Source organism: Drechmeria coniospora, chromosome 02 (assembly GCF_001625195.1).
Source record: "Drechmeria coniospora strain ARSEF 6962 chromosome 02, whole genome shotgun sequence".
NCBI classification, from domain to species: Eukaryota; Fungi; Ascomycota; class Sordariomycetes; order Hypocreales; family Ophiocordycipitaceae; genus Drechmeria; species Drechmeria coniospora.
This window is the reverse complement of record NC_054390.1, coordinates 9,439,396-9,462,685: the sequence shown is the minus strand read 5'-3', so window position 1 is coordinate 9,462,685 and position 23,290 is coordinate 9,439,396. Positions and strand designations below refer to the sequence as shown.

At 56.5% G+C, this 23,290-nt stretch overlaps 7 protein-coding genes across 7 annotated transcripts; 4 read left to right on the top strand and 3 right to left on the bottom strand.

The window, feature by feature from the left end:
• Window positions 1-108: 108 nt before the first annotated feature.
• DCS_05716 (uncharacterized protein) lies at window positions 109-747 on the bottom strand (the record flags this gene model as incomplete). The annotated part of the gene is made up of 1 exon (XM_040803018.1): window positions 109-747. The coding sequence occupies one exon, from the start codon at window positions 745-747 to the stop codon at window positions 109-111; it is 639 nt and encodes a 212-aa protein (XP_040658051.1).
• A 2,536-nt stretch (window positions 748-3,283) lies between these two features.
• On the top strand, window positions 3,284-4,415 carry DCS_05715 (uncharacterized protein; the record flags this gene model as incomplete). Its single annotated transcript, XM_040803017.1, has 2 exons — window positions 3,284-3,621; window positions 3,755-4,415. The coding sequence occupies 2 exons, from the start codon at window positions 3,284-3,286 to the stop codon at window positions 4,413-4,415; spliced, it is 999 nt and encodes a 332-aa protein (XP_040658050.1).
• A 104-nt stretch (window positions 4,416-4,519) lies between these two features.
• Window positions 4,520-7,427, bottom strand: DCS_05714 (UPF0220 domain protein; the record flags this gene model as incomplete). Its single annotated transcript, XM_040803016.1, has 7 exons — window positions 4,520-4,623; window positions 4,671-4,745; window positions 4,807-5,271; window positions 5,344-5,366; window positions 6,089-6,447; window positions 6,532-6,871; window positions 7,399-7,427. 7 exons carry the CDS (start codon window positions 7,425-7,427, stop codon window positions 4,520-4,522), a joined length of 1,395 nt encoding a protein of 464 aa, XP_040658049.1.
• A 1,192-nt stretch (window positions 7,428-8,619) lies between these two features.
• Window positions 8,620-9,774, top strand: DCS_05713 (CSI2 protein-like protein; the record flags this gene model as incomplete). The annotated part of the gene is made up of 1 exon (XM_040803015.1): window positions 8,620-9,774. One exon carries the CDS (start codon window positions 8,620-8,622, stop codon window positions 9,772-9,774), a length of 1,155 nt encoding a protein of 384 aa, XP_040658048.1.
• A 787-nt stretch (window positions 9,775-10,561) lies between these two features.
• Window positions 10,562-15,316, bottom strand: DCS_05712 (ABC transporter family protein; the record flags this gene model as incomplete). Its single annotated transcript, XM_040803014.1, has 3 exons — window positions 10,562-12,875; window positions 12,936-14,734; window positions 14,858-15,316. 3 exons carry the CDS (start codon window positions 15,314-15,316, stop codon window positions 10,562-10,564), a joined length of 4,572 nt encoding a protein of 1,523 aa, XP_040658047.1.
• Window positions 15,317-15,694: 378 nt separating this feature from the next.
• Window positions 15,695-16,114, top strand: DCS_05711 (uncharacterized protein; the record flags this gene model as incomplete). Its single annotated transcript, XM_040803013.1, has 1 exon — window positions 15,695-16,114. One exon carries the CDS (start codon window positions 15,695-15,697, stop codon window positions 16,112-16,114), a length of 420 nt encoding a protein of 139 aa, XP_040658046.1.
• Window positions 16,115-19,650: 3,536 nt separating this feature from the next.
• DCS_05710 (exosomal core protein CSL4) lies at window positions 19,651-20,386 on the top strand (the record flags this gene model as incomplete). The annotated part of the gene is made up of 2 exons (XM_040803012.1): window positions 19,651-20,106; window positions 20,216-20,386. The coding sequence occupies 2 exons, from the start codon at window positions 19,651-19,653 to the stop codon at window positions 20,384-20,386; spliced, it is 627 nt and encodes a 208-aa protein (XP_040658045.1).
• Window positions 20,387-23,290: the final 2,904 nt, after the last annotated feature.

Sequence of the window (23,290 nt, the reverse complement as noted above, 5' to 3'; positions counted from 1 at the left end):
TCCGATCCTTCGCCATTGGAGATTCTGGGAATGGCTCCAATTCTGGCAGCAGTACTACCGCCATCGCGACGGGCGGTACGTTGAAGATATCAGCCCCCCCCCGAGTTCTTACACAATGATCGCATGAGCAATAACAGCAGCGACACCTGCCACAACGGCGATTGGTGCGGCCATTGGGCCAGCTGCGCTATTCGAGCTCGTCGCGGTGGCTGTCGGTCCACCGTTGGCTTGGCCAGCTGCGCTATTCGAGCTCGTCGCGGTGGCCGTCGGTCCACCGTTGGCTTGGCCAGGGGCGATAGGTGTAATGTCGACACCAGCAGTGACGGGTACGGGGACCATCAACGACTTGTAACCCGACACTTCCGTTGTCCTGGTGCGCATCTCCGATTTTTGTACTTCACCATCCTCATTCTCTTCGTACAGGTAGTTTAAGGTGCAACTGGCAATGTCCTTTTCGGCGTCGAGCACGCAAGACTGTGTCATGATGCTACCAAGCGAGTATGAATACGTCGAAGGGCCTTGTGCGATGGTTAGCGTCATTCTAGGGCGCAAGACGTTTGGTTCGGAAGCAACGGGAAGGACAGAGCAGGTCGCTGCAAAAGTAGTAATGTCGGGTTTGGCCTCAACGGCAGAAGCATTGCACGAAACCTCCTGCCTCGGGAGGATAAGAGAGACGGTCGTTGTATTATAGGACATGGTGGTACTCGAGAGAGCGGAAACAATGAGAAAGGTAACAGTTGATCGCATTGTGCCTTGGTAAGACGAGTCGATGAAAGATATTGGTTACGTATGTCAGGTAGGTGAAATTGGATGTTTTATTCTCTGGCGAGTTGCCTATTCTTATAGTACATTGTTCTTCTCCTGGCGGGCTTCAGGTTGTTTATCTGGCATACAGCGCGCTGCTACGGTTTATGCTTCTAGGCGTATCGGCTCCCAGACGCAGCGATGGGCAACTCTGACCGCTCCACTTGGGGGGGTTTGGAATTGTTGCAATTGCAGTACTTTTAAGGAGCTCCTAAATATTTACTTCTGGTCCGTATCCCTTCCGTTGATTGTCTGACCCGCACCTCGGTTTCAACCTCGTATCTCATGTCCAAGATTCAGTTAGCATCTTACGCCATTCGGCAAGCGACGTAAGGATGACGCAACCGTAGACAGGACTAGTACTACCACTGTCCTCCTAGGTGTTTTACTTCTAGCACCTGGGTCTCTAGATGTTACGTGTTATTAACAAAAGATCCACGGACAGTGCTGGATGGAACTAACGAGAGCGAAGAACTGTTTGTTAAGGTTACAGCCATCAACAAACAACTACTTGTAGTTGTATGTATAGATCCAACATCTACATTGTACAATCGTACCCATGGAGCACTCCGTCGATACGGACCAACCATGGAAGATGTCACACCACACGGTGCGTTCTTCAATAGGAGCATACGTATCAATAAATGAAACAGCCTTCATTCTTCTACAAATGAGATTGCGGCCATTTTGGCCTTTTCTAATAAGCGTTTTACTTACTTTGAGCCTGCTAGGACACAGTGGCCTCTCTCAATAAGCTTTGTGCCGATGGCTAGTCCATCGTATCCTACGAACGGTCACCTCATTCGTCATCCCTGTACTGCAGATGAAATCGCCAGCAGTAGCACCAATAACTGGCAACGGCTAGTAGCGGTTGAGAGAATGGCAATTGGTAGTCCGATCAATTGGTCCAGGTGGTACTGGATGTTACCTGCACAGGTCGTACGGCAGTAGTAGGTTGGCTGGCAGTTGTACTGCCACCAGTCGCTCCCAGTTGTAGTAAGGAGAGATGGTATATTCTATAATATTAGTCAACTCGATACACTTGCTTATACCCGCAGTATAGTATAGTATATTGGCTAGCAGGAGCACTGCTAGCAGTTGCTGCTGGTAGCGGTAGCAATGGGATAGGATCCTATTCGGGTAGTCTTGGTAGTATAAATACTGGTATTGCAACGCTTGCTAGTACTGAATGAAACAGCCTTGATTTTCTGCAAAGGAGACCGGCCATGGTGGCCCTTTTCTGATGACCGTTTTCCGCACTGTACTTGGGCCTGCTTGGACACAGTGTCCTTCCGACTGTAACACAGTGGCCTCTGGCCATAAGCTTTCTGTCTATATCCTAATCCGAGTCCTTGTACAAATAATCGTATGGTTAGTATAACATGTGACGTGCGACACGAATGTCCTGTTCTTCCGTCTGTTATCCCGCCTCTTGTGGCTTTTAATATGACCTGCATCGTGCATCTCTGGTTGGGCTGAGATCCATGGTGTGTAACGATGTGATGGCAAGGAGCATATGAATATATCTATCCTTTTGCTGCAACCGTAAGCCAGGACTCTACATTATGCAAGGATGGAAACGAAAGTCTGCGTGCAGCTGTCCAAGATGGGCGAGGATAATGTCGCGGCAACATGGCCGAGGATAATGTCGCGCCAACATGGCCTGTAACGGGGTTAAAGTCCGGGTAGTTGCTTACGTAACCACGTCCACTTCGACGCCTGTTGAAGCAGGCACTGTATCAAGTACTTGGACAGCTTGTGGTGGGCTACAGTACAAGAATCAGGAGGAAGACCAATAGATTGGTTTCTGACCCATCTTACGATACTTGGAAGCGGGCCATTCCATCAGTTGAGGAATCTGAAATTGCGTTGCTGTTGGATTGCACGATGCCATCTGCAGGGCAGCTCGAACTTGCATCAGTCGCGTGCCTAGTCACGTGATCAACGCTCCTAGCATCATGTCTCTGGCAGATAACTGCACGAGGGAATCTACTTGTACGCCTATTGAAGCAGGCACTGTAGATACCTAGTAGTAAGCAATAACAATAGGGAGAAGAAGACTAATAGACTAATTTCTGACCATGTTACGATACTTGATCAAATAGAGCGGACCGCCTACTATCTATCTATGGCAATTTTGCAACGCAAGTACTTGCAGCTAATAATTACTTGCAGTACGGAGTACTCCGTAATTACTAATTAACAGTTACTTGCTTAGGTAAGTACTTACAGTACTGTAAGCAGTACGGAGTACATCAGTATAATCCGTCGGGGTGGCAAAAATGTCGATTCACTTTGTAGTGGCTGCGCAACCAAAATTGAACCGTCAATTTTGTCTAGTGTCCGCTCCCACAAGTGCTGCCTGGAACCCCTCCATGCTCAGCGCACCTTTTGCTGCTGAAGACTGCAAGCCATCGACGGCAACGTCAATCTTTCCACCCCCAACCTCGTTCGGACGCTCGTTCCTCGACAAGCAGCAATGGCGAGCAAGGTCGATCGTATCGTCGCGAGGCTTCAGGAGCGCATCGCGGATGGCGACTACTACGAGGCCCAGCAGCAGACGCGCGTCGCCGCCTCCCGCCACATCAAGACGCAAAACTGGCCGGCCGCCATCGACATCCTCTCCCTCGTCGCCCAGTCGCTGCTCAAGGCCGGGCAGGGCGGCAGCGGCGGAGATCTCTGCATCATGATGGTCGACGTCTACAAGCAGGCCGAGCTGAAGCCGGACCCCGTCGCCAAGGGCCGTCTGCTCACCTGCTTGCGTCTCTTCAAGGCCGAGGAGCCGACTCGAAAGAAGTTTATCGTCGAGATGATGGGGTACGTGCCTGCCTGCCTGCCTGCTTGCCTGCCTGCCTGCCTGCCTGACTTCCTGTCCGCCCGACCCCCTCGCAAAGGCTGCGCGGGCGTGCGAAGAGCGAGGCTGGCCATCCTGCTGACGCGGCCTTTGCAGATGGTCGGCCAAGTTCGGCGAGTACCCGGCCGGCGACCCCGAGCTTCACCACGTCGCCGGATCGCTCTACGCCGACGAGCACGAGACGTACGAGGCCGAACGCCACCTGCTGCTGGGAACCAAGGACTCGGCCAAGGTTCTTCTCGACATGGAATACGCGTGGTACAGGGAGGGAGACGCCCACCTCGCACCCCACTTCGCCGCCCGAGCCATCCTGCCCTACCTCCTCGTCGGCAACGTCCGCGCCGCCAACGACTGCTACCGCCTCTTCGCGAGCACCCTGAGCGGCGACAACACCGGCCTCGGGGTGCAGGACGTGTCGAGCGCGAGCTCCGACATTCGCATCTTCCCGAGCTTGCCCCTCCTCAACTTCCTCGGCCTGCTGCTGCTCGCCATCCGGCGAGGCGCCCCCGAGGTCTACAGGGGCCTCGTGGCCAAGTACGCGACGCAGCTCGGCGAGGTCGACGCCTGGGCCGAGCCGCTGGAGATGATTGCCGAGATGTACTTTGACATTGCCAAGCCGCGGCAGAGCAACCCGTTGATGGACATGATGAACGGCTTCTTCGGGGGCGGCGGCAGCGGCGGCGGGCCGGCGCAGCAGAAGGCTCCGAGGCAAGGGCTGCGCGGCATCGGCGGGCCGGCCGCCGCCGGGCTGGACTGATGATGATGATGATGATGATGCAAACGACGGACGTGTAAGCGGTAGCAAGCCAGCCCATGACAGATAGACGGCGACGCCCACGGCCCCGTCGGTCGAACGAGCATTTATCCGCGCGTCGGCTCCTCCGCCTCAAACATCCAGTTGTCGTCGGCCAGGGCGGCCACCTTTGCCCTGAGGTCGGCTCGAACGGCCTCGAGGAGCTCCTCTGCTTTGGCTCGCGTCAGCAAGGGACAGGCAGGCGGGCATGCCGCGTACCTTCTGGTTGGTCGGCGACGGCGCCGTGGTTCACGGCGTGATGCTTCACCGCCTCGGCCAAGCGCCTCCTCTCTCCTGTCTCGAGGCCGTCAGCGTGCCGCGCCGTGCCGACGAGTCGGGGAAGGGGTCGACCCACGCTCCGCCTCGCGCCGGTCCTCGGCCTGCTCATCCTGCTCCTCGAGGGGCAGCGCGGGGGGGTCGCCGAGCTCGATCTCGCCCTGGGGGTTGCGGACGACAATCTCGGACGAGTCGGATAGGACGTCGACGTCGGCGAGCCGAAGCGTCTCGGTCGGGTGCGCCGAGCTCGTCGCCGTGGGACGTCGCGTGAGCTGGCTGCGGAAGAGGTTGGGCCGCACCGTGTCGCTCGTCTTCGTGCCCCTGGCTCGCACCGCGCCGGTTTCCGGGCGTCGAAGGCGCTCGCTCATGGGGGCAGGGTCGTCTGCTCGCTCGGGCGGTGTGCGAAGACGATGACGCGGGGAGTGAAGTGAAGAGGTGCCGAGGGGACTGGGTTGGTGTTGACGTGATTTGTGCTTGGTGTTGACGTGCTTGGTGGGAGCGTGCTTGGCGAGTGCGTGCTTGGAGGTGCTCAACAGCTGTTCAGCTTGGCCAAGTAATTATTACTTTACTTGTACATGTACGGACGTGTACTTGCGAAAACACCTACAGCACTTACTTGCACAAGTATTGTCACACGCACTAAAGTACTTGCAAGTACCTGTACAAAGTACGGAGGCTCCAGTGCTGATAGTGCCGTAGAATGCCACCGTTGCAGGGGGGTACCCCGCTGAAGATGCCAACGATATGCGCTATAATGGCCCAGAGGGCACAGGTGAAGTTGTCCCTTCCAGGCGTTGGGACTGCGAGCTGCCTCACAGTATTGCCACATCTACAGCTATCCGAAGATGCTAATGATGCTAATGATGCTCGCATGAAACTCTCTCCTGTATAGGCACCTGCTTAGGATCTCGGTGCCAACTTGGATATAATCATGACCTGCGGGAGGCCCTCGCTCGCCCGTCGTCGTTGCCCACCGATGATGTGGAAAGGAAGAGGAATGAAAAGAAACGGACAGTATGTAAATTGAATCATCAGCTACGCGCTCAGCCCGTGGAATTCGGTGAAAGTCGTGACAACGCAAAACGAGAATGTCGACACTCCGTCGAACAGACGCAAGGGTAAAGCCGATGGGCCGTACGTACATGCCGACCTCTATTCGTTCGATGGACCGCCAAGGCCGGTCGTGATGAAAGCGCAAGCCACGAGCCAAGCGGCCCGTCAGGGTTCGATGTTCCCCGACGCGGGCGGCATCATATCGATAGGTTGTAGGAGTACTCGTCCTCCATGTTCTGGCTGATCCACAAGACGACGGAGCTGACCAAGGTCAGCAGACGGATGCTTCGGAGCGCGGGCGTGCCTACCTCAAACCAACGAGCGCGTTGCTCACGACGTTCTCGATGCCCATGCCGAGAGCCGGCATGGCCACGCCGGGCACGATGAACTTGAGGACGAAGACGGTGACGCCGCCGGCCATGCCTCCGGCGAGCGAGGCGAAGCCGAGGAAGAGGACGACGCGGGCTTTCCAGGCGACGCCCGACCCGCTGTAGCTGAAGGAGTCGGCGCTGAGCCGTTGCTTCTCGACCGAGTTGATGATGAGCATGCCGAGGCTCGAGAAGATGAGCGGTAGCCAGTCGACGAACTTGACGTGGATGCTGGAGCCGTTGCGGGCCGACTTGGACCAGACGGCCGAGTCGAGCATGACGTAGAAGGCGAGCGAGAACTGGAGGCAGGCTCAGCACACCGACCGGCCACGACGAGGACGCCAGCAAGCCGGCACGGATGGCTTCGGACGAGGCGGACGTACCAGGGCACCGGCGCCGTAGATGCCGGAGCTGCGGGCCCAGACCGTGTTCAGCCACTCGGGCTTTCTGAACTTCCAGAGACGCTCTTCCTCCATGCCGTGCTGCCCGTCGTGGATCCGGCTCGAGGTCGGAACGTTTGCTGTCGGCGTCGGAGGGAGGAGGCGAAGGCGGAGGCGTCGGAGGGAGTCGACGAGGAGGAGAAGCGCAGAGGAGGCGGAGGCGGAGGCGTCGGAGGGAGTCGACGAGGAGGAGAAGCGCAGAGGAGGCGGACCGGCGACGTGCGTGTCGAGGAAGCGGCGGTCGATGGCGGATGAATTTCGACGAAGCGTATCGGGATGCGAGCTTGGTTGGACAGCTACAGTATTCGTCCGGCGCCAAAGGCCAGAGGCTGTGGATGACGAGGCCCTTGGAGTCAGAGGTGGATGGCGGGGCCTCGCATCACGTGACGGGCCAAGTGTTGTCCGCCGTTAGCTCGTCGTGACTGGAAGCAAACCACGGCGCCCACAAGGCTCATACCAGCCCAGATCAAGGCAGCTAGCTCATGTCGACTAATTCCAATGCAGTGAGCGAGCGCATGGGGCTGCAAAATCCTGCTTCACCCCAAGCCCAAGCGCATAACATTCGCGTCGAGACGTTGTAATTGTGCAAGGTAGACTTGCAGGCCCCGACACAGTATCCGTACTTGTAAGTGGTTCAACATGAGTAGGAGGATCTGCAGATTAGTACTGTACTTGCTGTGCTTGCATGTATCCATCCACATGCGTACTGTACATGTACAAGCAATATACAGATTGTACTCCGTAAGTTCTCCGTACTTGTACAGTATTATTACTTACACCGATACGTTTCCGCGGGGAGAGAGTACTTACTCGTATACGGTAGGTACTCTGTAGGCCATCGCTGATGCCGCAATTGCAAGTGTATATCCTTGTATGCCTGTGCAGATGCATGTACCCCCTGTACCTGGCCATGTATCCGTACAGTACGGATCAGTACTTACTTGCACTTATTTCATGTACACGCAAGTACCCGTACTCAGTATTTATTAACCCTTGTTCGTGAGGTACCTCGGTGTGCAGCACCACTGCACCGTCACCCCAAGTCCTCCGGCTTCAGGGCTCTGTAGTGCTCGCCGTCTTCCAGCAGCGCATTGTGCCCGCGACCCTTTAGCCTCACGAGGGTGACGACCAAGTATTTCAGTCTTGTCCTGTACGACAAACACTACACTCGTCCTGCCAATACCGTAACTGCGTGTATGCTGCTAATATCCCGCCTGACACACACGTTGCATTCCTCGTCCTGTGCCGGGCTGGAGAAGATTTAATTTCTCTAGCGCCTGTTGCCCCTGGATGGCACATTGCTCCCTAAATACACTTGCTTTAGCGCCCTCTTCAGGTGGTCCAACAGACCCCCTGCTCGCGGGACGGACGCCCACAGCGCGTGACAGTACTTGTAGGTACCTGCTATTCCGGTACGGCGTGCCGAGTACAGCACTTGCTGCACTGTAAATACACATGCTACGCCATAATACAGGGCACCGTAAGTACACGTAACAGTCTTGCGCCGCCGAGTACCTCCAGTACTTGCTCGGCCCACCACATCTCCGCCGCGCGGAATGTACTGTACATGGGTGCGTGCTGACTCCGCGTCGAGCCCCCAACCAACCATCCGCCTCCCTCTTGTCTCGCCCTCGCTCTCACGTCTCTCTTCGTCCCTCTCGCTGCCGGCTTCGATTCTTCCCATCATCATCATCATCATCATCATCGTCAACGCCATGTCATCGTGCTGCCTATAGCCCTCCATCCCTCCAGCTCCATGGCCGCATCGCATTATTCACTCTGCATCGTCTAGCTTCTCTTTGCCTCCCCTCGTGCTTTGTTCTTCCAGCAGGCCACGTCTCGCCACGTGCACCCTCAGTCGCCACCCCTTTCTTTGCCCTCGACATTCTCGTCAGCCGCCCTTCTCCCGGCGGCAATCGACCGCGACGAAGCAGGCCGTGAGCCTTCTTGCCGGACCACCCTTCTCCTCGTCCACGGCCTCGACCTTTTTCGTCGCCGGCGAAGCGGTACCCTCCTCCCCCGAAAGCGAAGATGCGGCCCTCAAACTACGTTGCAGGGCCGGCGGCCCTCCTGTGGACGACGCTCGGCTCCTTGGCCGCCTTTGCCGTTCCCGTCATGGCCGCCGATTCGGATTCCGCCGACGGCGATGCCGCCAATTCATCGCCGGCCCCCAAGGCAGCGAATGCCAAGTCGTCGTCGTCGTCCAAGCCGGCCGCTGCGGCCACGACGGACGAGGCTGCTCCCACGACGACGACAAAGTCCTCCAAGACGTCCAAGGTCAGCATCACCAACACGGGCCCGCTGGCGACCAAGACGCCCGTCGCCGTCCCTACAATCACCGGCGGCGGCGCCAAGGATTCCAACGCCGGGCCCATCGCCTTCCCGACCTTGACCAGAAATGTCATCCCGACCTATCCCGCGCCTACCGTTCCGCCGACCAAGAACGCGCCCTTTATGCAGCAATCCACCTTGCCCGACGGGACCGTCTTCATCTGCGTCGGCGCCGTGCTCGGCGTCTTGGGCCTCGCCATCCTCCTCTGGCGCGCCATCATCAGCCTTCTCCTTCACCGCTCCGTCAAGCGCGCCGCCATGGACCAGCACATCGCCGGCGGCAAGACCGGATTCCCCGCGCCCCCTGCGCCCTTTTACAAGTACACCGATCAGTCTTCGACGCCGTCTTTCGCCGCCGGCGTCGGCGCCGTGCCCGCCGGTCGCGGCGTCCGACGCACCACTCGCGTCCCCGTCCCCTCGGCCACGCCGAGCCAGTCGAACCTCTTCTTTTCTCCCACGGCGGCGACGAGCAATGCGGCCGGCGTTCGGGCTTCCTCGTATCTGCCCTCGGGCTTCTACGCCTCTGGATCCGGGAATTCGAACCACACCAACTCCATCAGCCTCAGCAATCTTCGTCCCGATTCGCGGGGACCGCATCTCGCTCCTGCGCGGAACACCCTGAGCCAATCACCCCCCGACTCGCCTCAGTACCCGGCTAGGAGAGACACGAGCCTCATGAGCCCCAGCTCCCTCAACCTCACCGCCCTCTCCCCGGGACAGCGGGCGCCGAGCGCCTACCTCGAGGACCTCCTTGCCGACGACCCGAACGCGCTCCCTCCGCCCCAGATGCCCCACACCCACGGTGGGCGAAGCTCGAGTGGCAGAACGGACAGCCTACCGAATCGCATCGAGTAGCAGCGTTTCTTGGCGTTTGTTGATGTCATTCTTGCACATTTCTCATCCTTGGACTCTTCGGCGTGATCCGACCTTGTTATCTCCCCATATTGGCGTCAAGGCATGAGCTGTTTTCCTTATTTGGTACGGAATTCGTGCCTCGAGAAGCCGATGGCAATCGACTTCTCTTTAGAACTTCCGTAATAATCTTTCTTCACCCGCACAACTTTGCCCGCAACAACGGTCCAGCGGTGACGTGCCGATGGCGGGAGGACTGTACAAAAGCAAAGGGGGCACCTTGGCAGCCAACGGCAGCCAGCCTGGTTGGATGGTGGTATTTGAACTGCGCCGGCAGCGATGTAGTCATTTGTGTCGCTGCGGAACTGTGGTTTCGCTGTTTTACATCGTACACATATACATATATAAATATATGTATGTATGTTTGTATGTTAGGTTGGCAACGCAATGTCAATAACATCACTCACTAGCACATCGCCGGCGGCAAGACTGGAACTCGAGGCTCGAGAGCACCCCCCTATCCTTGCTAGAACGCCATGTTTATGCTTGAATGCAATGGGTATCCAACACTATGAATCCCAGTCTCTATCTTGATGCCAGAACCCCCCCCCTGTATCTGTCGTGTTCAGCATCATGGAGTGTACGTGTACTTGATCCATGTACGCTTCCGCCATGCCACCGCCATGTATCGTCAGTCATGTTTTGTCCTGTCTCGATGATTGCCGAGGCTCTATCGAGTAGCAACCAGAGTCTATGCGCGGGGGTCCAGGTTGCACGTTTCCGCCCACCATCAGATCCCGCTCGATTCTCCCGCTGCATCCAAAACCGTCATGCTCTCCCTGGCACTATCAATATCCTCTACGCGGATTCCGCTTCGATCGCACATGCCTCTGAAGATGCCGCCCTGTTCCCACAGCGCGCGGGGGGTATCCAGCTCGGCGATGCGGCCCGCGTCCATGACGCAGATGCGGTCGTAGCCGACGATGGTGTGCAGCCGATGGGCGATGCATAAAAGGGTCTTGCCCTTGAAGCCTGTGGCCATGGTGCGTTGGATCTTGTCGTCCGTCTCCATGTCGACCGACGAGGTTGCCTCGTCGCAGACAATGATTTGCGAGCCACGCACGAGGGCGCGCGACAGGGCCATGAGTTGTCGCTGTCCCAGCGAGAAGTTGAGCCCATCCTCCTCGACGACAGAGTCGAGGTGGATGCGCGAGGGATCCGCCTGACCGTCCTCCAACGAAGCTTCCGCCGGCACGAGATCGGCCTGCCGCAGGGCCGACCAGAGCTCGAGGTCGGTGTGCTCGTTGAAAGGGTCCAGGTTGCTGCGGACGGTGCCCTGGAAGAGGGTCGGATCCTGCGGGATGATGGCGAGTCGAGAGCGCAAGTCGTGCAGGCCGACCGTGGCAATGTCGAGCCCGTCGATGGCGATGGATCCCCCGGATATTTCGACGAGGCGGAAGAGCGTGCTCATGATGGAGCTCTTGCCGGCACCTGTACGACCGACGATGCCGAGACGCTCGCCGCCACGGACGCGCACGGTGAACCCCCGCAGCACCAAGGGCAGGTTCTCGCGATACCTCATCTGAACGTCTTCAAACACAATCTCTCCCTTCTCCGGCCAGCTTTCGCGCAAGGTAACCGTGCGCAGCGGTGCCTCCTCCTCTAGCTCGGTGCCGTAGTAGTGGATGCGCTCCACGGCGTTCATGCCGTTCTCCACCTCGGCGAGCTGGCGGATGGAAAACTGCAACAGCTGGACGATGGAAAGGATGTAGCTCAGCACGAGACCGCCGATGGAAGGGTTCACGGCGAAGCGAGACGTGACGACCAAGACGCCGACGGTGAAGACGAGGGCGGCACCGATCATGTCGAGACGAATGGACAGCCACCTCTGGTTCGAAAAGGTGAGGTAGTACGCGCTGTTCATCTCGTCAATCGACCCTCGGAGCTCGTCGACGAACTGCGACTTCAGCCCGTACGCGCGGATGGAGGCGACGCCGCTGAGGCCCTCGCTGAACTTGGCGAAAACGTGGGACCGCAGGACGGACTCGAACCGCTTCACCTCGCGGGCCGACGCCCTGTAGTACGAAGCGGCGAAGATGAAGAGGACGTAGAGGGGGACGAGGGCGATGGCGAAGTAGTAGAAGAAGGAAATGATGAGGGCGAAGACGGCGGTGACCATGGCGAGGGTGAAAAAGTACATGCGGATGGCGTCCGTCAGGTTGTTGTCCATGACGTCGACGTCTCGCGAGAAGCGGTTCGTGATGCGTCCCAGGGGCGTCGTGTCGAAGAACGACATGGGAGCGCGAAGCACGCGGGTGACGGCCCTGCGCAGCATGACCTTGGAGGACGTCGTGCCGAGGATGGAGAGGAGGACGGAGAAGAGGAACATCAACAGGGCCTGAAGGACACCGAGCGAGGCGTAGATGCCAATGTAGACGCCCGTGGAAAGAGAAAACTTGTCCGAGGTCCAGTAGGAGAGCCACAGGCTCGTCATGATGTTGGCACCCTGGGAGAGGACGAGGATGACGAGAACGAGGGGCGCGTTCCACATGGACCCCGAGGCGCGGACGTACGCGCCATAGACGGACCAGGGGACGCTTGCCTGGGCCTTTTCCTCCTGCTGCATCAGGGCGGCGCTTTTCCTGCTCTTCCCCTTCTTCTTCGTCTCCGCCTCGGCGTTTGCGGGCTGGGCTTCCTCGTCGTCGTCGTCCTCGCCGCTCTTCTCGACCGCCGTCGTTTCCATGAGCGCCTGGAAGGCCTCGTGGTCTCGCATGAGGTTGGGAAAGGTGTCGACGGCTCGGATCTTGCCCGCCTCCATCCAGACGATGCGGTCGCAGCGGGAGAGAACCCACAGCTGGTGGGTGGCGAGGATGCGACACTTGTCCTTGAGGAGGCCGAGGATGGCGTTGTCGAAGATGTGACGCCCCACGTGCGCGTCGACGGCGCTCAGAGGATCGTCCATGAGCACAACGTCGGCGTCAAAGTAGATGGCGCGGGCAATGTTCAGGCGCTGCTTTTGGCCGCCGGAGATGGTGATGCCTCGCTCGCCGATTTCGGTCAGGTCGCCATGAGGCAGCATGTCGAGGTCGGCTTGCAGGGCGCATCTGCTCAGCATCAGCACGGCACGTCACTGTCGGGGTCCGGCGGTGCGCTCGGGTGCTTACGCGTCGATGACTCGATTGTACCACGGCCTGTCGAGCTTCTTGCCAAAGGTGATGTTGCTCTGCAGCGTCGTGTTCTGTATCCAAGCGTACTGCGGACAGAAGGCTCTCGAGGCACCAAAGACGACGTCGCCATTCGTCTTGCGCATGTCCCCAGCCAAGGCGGCAAGCAGAGAGCTCTTGCCGCTTCCAACCGTTCCGATGACGGCGATGAGTTCGTTCCGACCGGCCTTGAAGCTCAAGTCCCGGATGCCGAAGGCCTCTCGCCGGTCCGAAGGGGCACCGGAAGCATCGCCTTTCGAGGATGCCGAGCGGACAGCGTCGTCGTCGGTGCCCGCCTCGGTCGCCGCAGCCTTCTCGGCCTTGGCCGCACCGGCAACGTTGCCCCTGTCCGGGTCCTGCGTAGGGGTTCTCTCCCAGGTGAAGGATGCGTCGATCAGCTCGACGGCGGCGTCGGCATGCGGGCTCAGAATCAGGTCTTCCTCCTGCTCCTCCTCGGCGAGGAAGGCCTCGATTCTCTGGAGCGACGACCAAGCGTCGGTAACCTGTCCCAGGACGAGGGGAAGAAGGTTCAGCGGGATGCGGAGACCGTTGAACAAGGCGAGGGAGGAGAAGACTTGGGCCGGAGCGAGGTCGTGATTGGTCAGGGAGTAGGTGATGAAGGAAAGCATGGAGGCGAAGATGGGCATCGACATGCTGACGGCGTTGATGGCATTTCGAATGGCCAGCAAGACCTGGATGGCGTGGATTTCCTTGGCGCGGAACTGGCCCAAGCGGCCCATGAAGGCCTCCTCCCATCCAAAATACTTGACGAAGCGGACGGAGTGCAGAATCTCCTGGGTCAAGGAGACGCGCTGATCGGTGATTTTGTTGATGGCCTTTCTCCGGCGGAACAGACTCCTTATCGCTCGCGTCAGCGCGGGCACGCCGACGACGAGCAGGCCGAAGCCGGCAAGGGCGCTGTAGGTCAGGTTGACGAGCAGCAGGACCAGGGTGACGAGGGTGGCGACGGGGGAGGCCCAGGTCAGGTGGAAGAGCGCCGAAGCTTGATCGATGCGATAGGTGTCGACACTCATGAGGTTGACGATGCGACCGTTGGCCCAGCCGACGCCGTCCTTGTCGTCGTTGGCCTTTTTGTCGTTGGCCTTTTTGTCGTTGGCCTTTTTGTCGTTGGCCTTTTTGTCGTTGGCCTGTTTGTCGTTGGCCTGTTTGTCGTTGGCCTGTTTGTCGTTGACCTTTTTGTCCTCGTTTGCCTCCTCGCGCCGGCCGCCCTTTTCGTCCGTCGTCTCCTGGCCGCCCTCCTCTTCGGGCACGAGCGTCTCTCGCGCACCGCCGGCCTTGGCCCTGCCGGAGATGACCATGGCCTTTTCGTAGATCATGCCGATGAGAACGCTACGGCCCTGGCCGCCGACGAGCATGCCCCGGTAGATGAAGTGGCTTATGCAGAAGCTCTGGACAATCTGCATGGCCGTGATGCCGAGGACCAGCCCGATGCCGTGGCCGATGGGAGGCGCGGGGGTGTTGGAGGCCTGGGCGAGGTAGGCGTTGGTGGCGAACTGGATCAGAAAGCGGAGGGTGAAGGGCGAGAGAACCTGCAGGACGGTGCCCAGCAAGGCGCAGACGGCGCCGAGCCAGAAATCGAAGCGGAAGGCGTCGTGGAGAGCGTACAGCAGCGGGTTCTTTTGCCCCTTGTCGATGCGTCGCTGGAAGGCGTCTCGCACCTTGACGGTGAGGGGCTCGACGGCGCGGTCCGGGTTGACGGCCCAGATGTCGCTCTGCTCGAGCGGGCGTTTGTATCCAGTCTACGACACCGCATTAGAGTCTCTTGTCCACGCACGACATGAAAGTGTGCTTCATTTCGGGGGGGTGGGGGGTAGGCATCTGGGTGCATTGTGCGGTACGATTGCCTAAACAAAATCGCCTACCGTCATCAGTGGTGTCATCCATTGAAACGTCAGTTGGCTGCAGAAACCAGCCTTGTGCTCGCGCGAGACGATGCGTTCGGCCGGCACCTCGGGAACGCCACCCCAACGCAGCGGGTTCACCTTTCGGTACCACGGCTTCCGACTGGTGTCGGTGGCATCCCCGGCGGCACGGGACACGGCATCTGTCGTGGCACTGGCGTCGGTTGCACAACTCGTCGTCAAGTCGAGGCCTCGACCATGGCCATTGCCATGTGCTTCCTTGTCGTCGTCGTCGTCGTCGTCGTCGTCGTCGTCATCCCGTACACTCTCCGTCTTGACGACGCCACAACCCGGCTTGTCATCGACAGACGGTTCGCTAAATACTTCGCTGCTGGGGTTGCTGGGCAGCGAGGCCTCGGCACGGGCATTCAAGGTCGGGTCCTGTGGCCGAGGTTCCTTGTTTTCGGGGGGATCCGTCATGGTCACGGCCAAGCTGTGCCGACGCTCGTCTCGGGGGGCTCACGGGAAACGACGAGAGCTTCGACGGTTCCGACGAGCTTGGATCGCCCGGTGGCGAAAACGAGCGGTCGTCGTGCCACCGTGAGGATGCAAGAGTGCCGCGAATGTGCTGTACAATGGCGGCCAAGCGAGCATGACGAGGAAAGGAGAGAAAAAGAGGTCCAAGATGAGGCCAGGTAGCAAAAAGGACGTGGTGTCGTCGAGGGAAGGTGAGCGGGCGGTGTAGACCAGAGTGCTCCTTCCCAAACATCAGCGTTCATCGGCGTGTATGTAATGAGCGTGTACGGAGTAGAGTGCATATATAGCTTCGTTCCACCCAACATCGCCTTGGGCCTGGCCATGTGCGTCTTTCCGCGGCTTCAATCCCGCTCCGGCAACGACAGCGGGGATAAGGCGCGAATCCCGACGACATTGGTGAGCACGACGGCACTAGCAGCGACCTGGACACCGCCCATCGAAGCCAGGCTAACCCTTGGCAAGGCAGGTCGGAGAAGCCGGCGTTCCGGTGACGGCGGCGACGAGGAGCTGATGGCTGCCGTCCCTGCGGACCAGGCACTTGCCGCCAATGCAATGCCAGCCATCTCCGCGTACACCAGATCTCGACGGCTCGATGCCAGCCCCTACACGATGCCCGCCCCGAGCACTGCGCAGTCCGTCGTGATGGTATCGGAACTCACGCCGGATGCTACATGTACATGCAAGTCCAGCACTGCACCTACGCACCCCGCACATGCTTGTGTGCATGTATTCCGTGCCTGACCGACACGAACAAGTACATGGGCAGTGACGATGCCGCGGCACGAAATGACGGAGGTTTGCTCCATGGTGAGTGAGCTCCCATACCCCTGACGACAAAGTCCGAGAGTCCGCCATCGGCAACGACTAGCCCAAGAGCGGAAAGCCGTGCCAACCCTCGGCTCGGACTTGGGGGGCGACTAGATTTGCTTAATAATTGCCAAGCAGATATTCGCGGCCCGCTACGCAACCCAACGCACGAACCCTCCGGACGGACGGCAGCGATACAATTTCTCAGAAACATGGCTCATGAATTATGGGCCTGCCGACAGACGTACGAACCAAGTACACTTGTGTAACTCTTGGTACAAGTATGTGCTTCTCCCTAAGAACATGTCTACAAGTAATACTGACTGTACTTGTGTTTGCAAGTAATGCTAGGTGTATACGGAGTACTTGGAAGTAAGTTCAGTGGTATTTACTGCGTGATCCGTCGTCCAGGATGGTATACCGGTGGGTGGAGAGGAGGTGCAAAGTACAGTAAACACTTACCGTACTGTACTAGGTAAGTAAGTATTAATAAGCCAGCACGTTGAGAGTCGCACCGATCGGATTTGGCGTCCCCGGCTAGGACGGCAGCGGGGTTCACCCCCCAACCACTCAGCCGATGTGCAATGCCGTCGAGGAGTCCTTGGCATGACGGATTTTTGCGCTGCGTGTTGGATCTGGCGACCGACTTGATGCATCGGGGGATTTTGCTCGAATTTGTTTTTCTTGGTGCGTAGGAGTACTAAGCATCAGGGTACTGCGCTGTAATTGTGCCGATTGGGTGGAACATGTATTACGGAGTAAGCCCTGCACACGACGTTCTGTAAGCACTTGGGTGTAATTACTGTACGGAGTACTCCATACAGGTGCTGTACTTGTATACTTGCGCTTACATTCCTAGTGTCTCCATAATACTAGAGTACTGTAAATATGCCTGTAAGCACTGTACTAGCTTGTAGTTGTGGCAAGGTATATACATCCGTACTGTATTTACAGTACTTGCTTGTGCCGTGCTTGGTACTTACATGCACTTACGGAGCACTTGCAACTCTTATTACTTGCACAACTCGGCGCTCTTTTCGCAGCGGAGCACTCAAGTCTGTCGCACCAAAATGCTAATAGTACTTGGACGACAAAAGATGGGCGCCAAAGTCAATGTGGACTTGGCAGGTGTGAAATATCGCGACAAAAGTCCTTGTGGTTTCGTGTACACAAGTACTTGCACCAATACGGAGTGCGAGTACTTGGGTGTAAAAATACTTGCCGTACAACTTCGTCTACATAGGACATGTAGGTCTTCATGTACACTTGTTGTCTCTTGTCCACATGCTATATTACATGTAGTACTGCTGCAAGTACGGAGTACAGCACGTGCATGCTTTTAAGTACTGCACTTGAGTACTGTAGGAGCACAAGCAGTTGTACTTGAGTACTTGCATGCCCACCGATCATCCAATAAGTAATCAACCATCCATTACAGTAAATTCCCGTTATTCCTGCTGCAAACACATTTACTCCTGCTGCAAATACATTTATTCCTGCTGCAAATACATCACCCGGAAGTAATTGCAGAGTACGCAAGTACGGAGTAAGTACGGGGCACCCATACAACTATACTGAATACGTACTTACTTAAGTACTTAAAGTATTACATGTACGCCTCAGGATTTGGTGCAAGTACGGAGTACAGCGTCAATTGTTACATAATACTGACTTATCTTTTACATGTACAACGTTGGGTGTACGGGGTACAGTACTTACTTGCAGTACAGCGTCCATTGTTACATAATACTTACCCGTGCATGTACAGTATATTACACCTTGAATTTCTTCGGCACAGGTACTGTACTTGCTGTATTACAGTACCTCCTTTGCGGCAAGTACTCAAGTAAGAAATATCCATGTACGATACTGATACTCTACGAGTATAAAGCTCAACGACCTTTCGTGTATTTCTTCCTGCATCATCTACAGTACATGCGGCCTACCCTTTCATACAGCAATCGACGAGAATACCATTTACAATGAAGTTGGGAAGTTGTTTTACCTTTCTTTTCCTGCAGTAGCAGCAACGCCCAAAATCGAACACGACTGCAGCAAGGATAACCCGTATCCCACGGTGGAACGAGAGTGGTGGCATAAAGGGCCGTTTGCGCACGTCGCCGGCCCACAGTCGGATGACTGGTGCCATCGTGCCAAAGAATGCAACGAGAAATACGAACCCAGGGACTGTCCAGCTTTCTTCCCCGACGAATACGACTGCAAGTCACCCGGCCCCGAATGCGACGTTCGGAAGGCTCGTGCATGATGACGCTGGGATTGCCGACTGTACCTAGTGCAGGAGAGGATGTGCGGAAGAATGCCAACTGAACCGAGCAGAACCCAATCAACAGATGGCGTTGGTACTCTGGCGAGACTTGTGAGTGAATCCATCCGTGTTGATCACTAGAAAGGATGACCGTGCTTGATGAATCGGAGGCAACGTCCACCCCGAGCCTCGCAGCACGCTGCGGCGGCGATACAACTTATGCAGGCACTTGGAGGGGCCAAGGAAGAGCGTGATGAGAGGCATTGCAAGAGTTGGTTCGGTTCTGGGGGAAACTAGTAACAAGAGATCTCTTTTAATGGATTCAATTTGGTACGAAAGGAGGGAAAAGAGGCTGCCCCTAAGCGGCCACTTTTATCCTCTCTGTATATCGTGCCCGCTACGATTACGTTATCCTAGTCTACTACTGGCCACTATATACATATAACACACAGCAAGTATTGGCCCCAAGAGACGGCGCGTCACGTGCGACCCAAGAACGTTAAATACTGCACTCGTAAGTACATTAAGGACTGTGCATACTTGTATCATATATAGGTATCACTAGGTACCTTGAGTATGCTTTCCGCATGGCCAAGGCACTTGAGGATGCGTGAGCAATCTGTAGTGTACTTGGACGTGTTTGTACTTGTGCAAGTGTGCTGAATGTGAAAGTCCTAATAATTCAAGTACTGTAATTAGGCTCTACAGTACCTAGTATTACTGCAAGCACTGTACTTGCTTACAAGCCCATAACTAAGTGTACATGCACATGTGCTGTGCTGTGCTGTGCTGTGCTGTGCTGTGCTCCGTACTTACTGTACTTAGGTACGTACTTATTACTTACAGGCCCAAACTAAGTGTGCTGTACATGCACACTGTACCGTACAGTACAGTACTGTACATACACACTGTACCGTACAGTACAGTACTGTGCTGTGCTCCGTGCTTACTGTACTTACTCAAGTATTCAAGTAGGTACTGTACAGTCTGTCTGTACAGAGTACAACTGCGGTACATACTGTACGAGTACCGTACAAGCACTGTACACTCGCTGGAATAATTATTCTTAATTATCCACATGCACAGCCCGCTATCGATAACGAATGGCAAATGTTTGAGGCTTCCTCCATCCCCTCCATCCTCACACCCCGCTTGATCGAACGCTCAGCTCGCGTCCCAGCCAGCTCGCATCGCCTCCTTCGTCATGGCCGTCGACGACGTGCCCTCCGTTGCCGTGCCAGGCACTGTCCTCGGACCCATCACGAAATACGCCGCTGGCCTCGGCACCCACGTGCACGACGGCCACGTCGTCTCCTCCCTCCTCGGCCGAGTCGCCGTCACCCCCTCCGCGAGGCCACCGGGACCGGCCAAGCGACTGAACAAGATCACGGGCGTCGCGGCGGAAGGGTCGACGACGCTGTCCGTGACGAGGCACGGCAAGAGGCGCGAGATCCTCCCCGACGTGGGCAACGTCGTGCTGGCGCGCGTCGTCCGTTTGATGCCCAAGCAGGCCATCGTCGTCATCCAGCAGGTCGGCGACACCGTGCTGCAGACGGAGTGGCAGGGCGTCATCCGTCTCCAAGACGTGCGCGCCACCGAAAAGGACAAGGTCAAGATGTACGAGTCGTTCAAGCCGGGCGACATTGTTCGTGCCCAGGTGGTACGTTTTCCCCTCGTCCTGGATCCCCTCCACCGCACTGCCTTGGCACCTGGTGCACGTGACGCCGACGAGGCCGGCGCTGACGCCGTGATTTCCCGTGTCCTTTCAGATTTCGCTGGGAGACCAAGCCAACTACTACCTTTCGACGGCGGCCAACGAGCAAGGCGTCATCATGGCGACGAGCGAGGCCGGCAACGACATGGTGCCCGTCAACTGGAAGGAGTACAAGGACCCCGAGACGGGATTGACGGAGCTCAGGAAGGTGGCCAAGCCGAGCTGAAGGATGCCGCGATGCGTGGGACATGCTCGTGGAATCGCCCGAGGCTGCGAACCGCCTCGAGGCCGGCGTTGGGACGAAACGAGCCGGATCCGAGGCCGGTGGCGAGGTGCACTGCCTGTCGGAACGCAACCTGGACCCTGTCAAACCCGGACCGGCTCGGGTCTCACGATGCTCGGCGACGGCCCGGCAGCGAGCGGCCGTGCCGAGGCAGATGGTGCGCATGGCTGCCTCGCGCCATCGTCGAATCGATCCGAGCCCACATCATGCGTGCGAGGCTAGGCTCACCGTGGACCATGAAGCACCTTGGCGGCACGCACACGAGACAGATGCCCCTCCTCTGAATGATGATGCCCTTTCCCGCGAGGGAGCGATCGGTTCACCTGTCGATACCATTTGTTCGGGTACGTCTATGGATGGAGCGCACCGTCGACAGGGCATCGCAGTCAGTCGAAAAATAATAGACATTTCAGACCGGATTCCTAGCGGTCCAGGTGGGGCTTTTGATATAGTTCATGTCCATGGATGAGCACAGTTGACTGGTGGTGAAAGAGCACAGTTGACTGGTGGTGAAAGAGCACATGTTCCAGGCACGGTGCCTAGTACAGTTGTTGTGATGGCCGTAGCAGATGGTGCCGCCCACGTTGTGGCAACGATGGTGACTGTGTGCATGAATGCATATGGTCTGGTAGAGGAGCAATTGCAGATATGCCTGGAATGGTACCGGATGCAATTGTAGTTGTAGCAGCATCGTCAGTCGGCTGGCCCGGTGTAGTCATACCCCAACACTTGTTGTACCCGGATGAGTGCAGTCAAGCAGTGGAGTGATTCCACGGGTTCCGGGAGATGTTCCTGGCATTGTAGTCGTTACCGCTGCGTCATACGGGTGCCCAGGCGTGGTGGTAACAACAGCAATACTTTTTGTTTTCAAATGAGTGCGGTTTACAGCAGGTGTGGTTGTGAATGTGCCTGGAATTGTGCCTCGTACGGTTGCGGTGTTGGCAGTGTCGGACGGCTACCCTTCGGTAGTGATAATGATAACCCTTGCCGTGTATGCATGAGTACAGTCAACTGGTGGGATGATTTGTAGATGTTCCTGGAAACGTTCCTGGAAACGTTCCTGGGATTGTGGTCGCCAACCAGGACGGAACCCCCAACGACCATGAATGCCACCAACCAAGGGTAGGGGAGGACATCTGTTCGGCACACGGGTAGAGGGGGGCATGTAGATGTTCCTGGAAATGTTGCCGAGATTGTAGTCGCCAACCAGTACGGCACCCCCAACGGCCTTGCGAAAGTCAACGAGGTCGGGGAGGACCCCTGGTCGGCACACGGTCAGAGGACAGATTCACGGACCACAACGTGACGCCTACTGAAGGGCATACTACTGGCCCCGGCATGGCGGTTTACGTTGAAACAAGACAAAAATAGTTCCAACGACAGATGACATGGCATCTAGGACCGTATAGCGCAAGCCAACACTCCTGAATCCAACTGCCTTGGCAACACAAGACTGCCATGACGTGCCTGGCTGGCAGAGATGAGCGACAAGCTATCAATCGACCGAGGGTATGATTGGCAGGTCATCTAACCAGTTTACCTTTATCTGCACACGAGCTGATAACACCCCGTAGACTATGGCAGCTGAAGGGTTTGAACGTCAAGGTTATGCTTCGAACCATAACCCTACTTTATGGAATACGTCACGACTTCCTACGGAAACCATGGCCTGGAGTAACGGAGCCTTGCCTATGTCAAGTTGAATAGAGTATTTAATTGGCCATGGTGGTAGTAGCAGATCGAGCTGGTGGTAGTAGCAGATCGAGCTTTTGTGTCAATCACTGCGCCCAACGTACTACAAGACCTCCTTCCAATTTAGCCCTCTGATGGTTTGGAAAGAAACTTGATGGCGGTTGGAATCTACCTGAAACGATTCGGCCAAATCATTTTCACCAAAGAGACCAATAATAATCGAAAGATACGAATGCATGCTAAGCAATAGGGACGGCTCCCTATACTTTTACGCGGTCGGGCGTGCCTAGGGTTACAGCTCTTATGCGTCGCGTACTTTTCGACGAAACAAGAGAATCTAACCGGATCAAGCAATAGTTGGCCAAGGAGGACATAGACAGCAGTGAAAGAATATAGGCAAGACGAGGTACGCGCATGCAATACGGGAAATGCAAATGGAAATGGAATCGGTCGTTGCAATAGGCCAGAAATAAATAGAAAAGGTAAATGTATTGCATTGCATTCTCTATCCAGGCGGGCGGGCGGGCGTCCGGACGGTCGGGAGGCGAAAAGAATTCAATTGGCTGTACTGTACGAGTACGAGTGAGCATATAAAAAAAATACTTGCGTAAAATAAATAGTAAATAAAAAAGATATAATCGATAGAAAGGGCTTAGAAACCGTCCAAGAACGTACAAAGTTTTCTTGTCGGTAAGGTAACTATTCCATACGCTCTATATACTCTATACATATATACAACAAACAGCCGGAATGTAGGGAGGAAGATATAATAGCAATCCAGTACAATGCACAGTACAAAGTGGCAATATACACTAGGTGCAGGCCATGTCTTGTTCCAAAGAAGGCGGGTTGGATCCAACACCTCCGACGTAAACCTTACCGCCTACGCGGGCGGGCGCTCAAGGTAAATATTCAACTTATTCGTCGGCTTACCCTTCGGCCGGTCGACGAACTAAGAGCGCATACACTCGCACCGAGCGCACCCTACGCTCTAATTAACAGACTGGCGACCTTCTAGGGCTTCTACCGCTTACAGGATTGCGGCTTCTGCACTACTTGGCTACCTTATATGTATGTATACGTAGCGTCGTATGGTAGGGTGGCGAAGGAATATAAGGCGTACCGGCTGTAGGAGGAATGCTAACTGCAGACGTA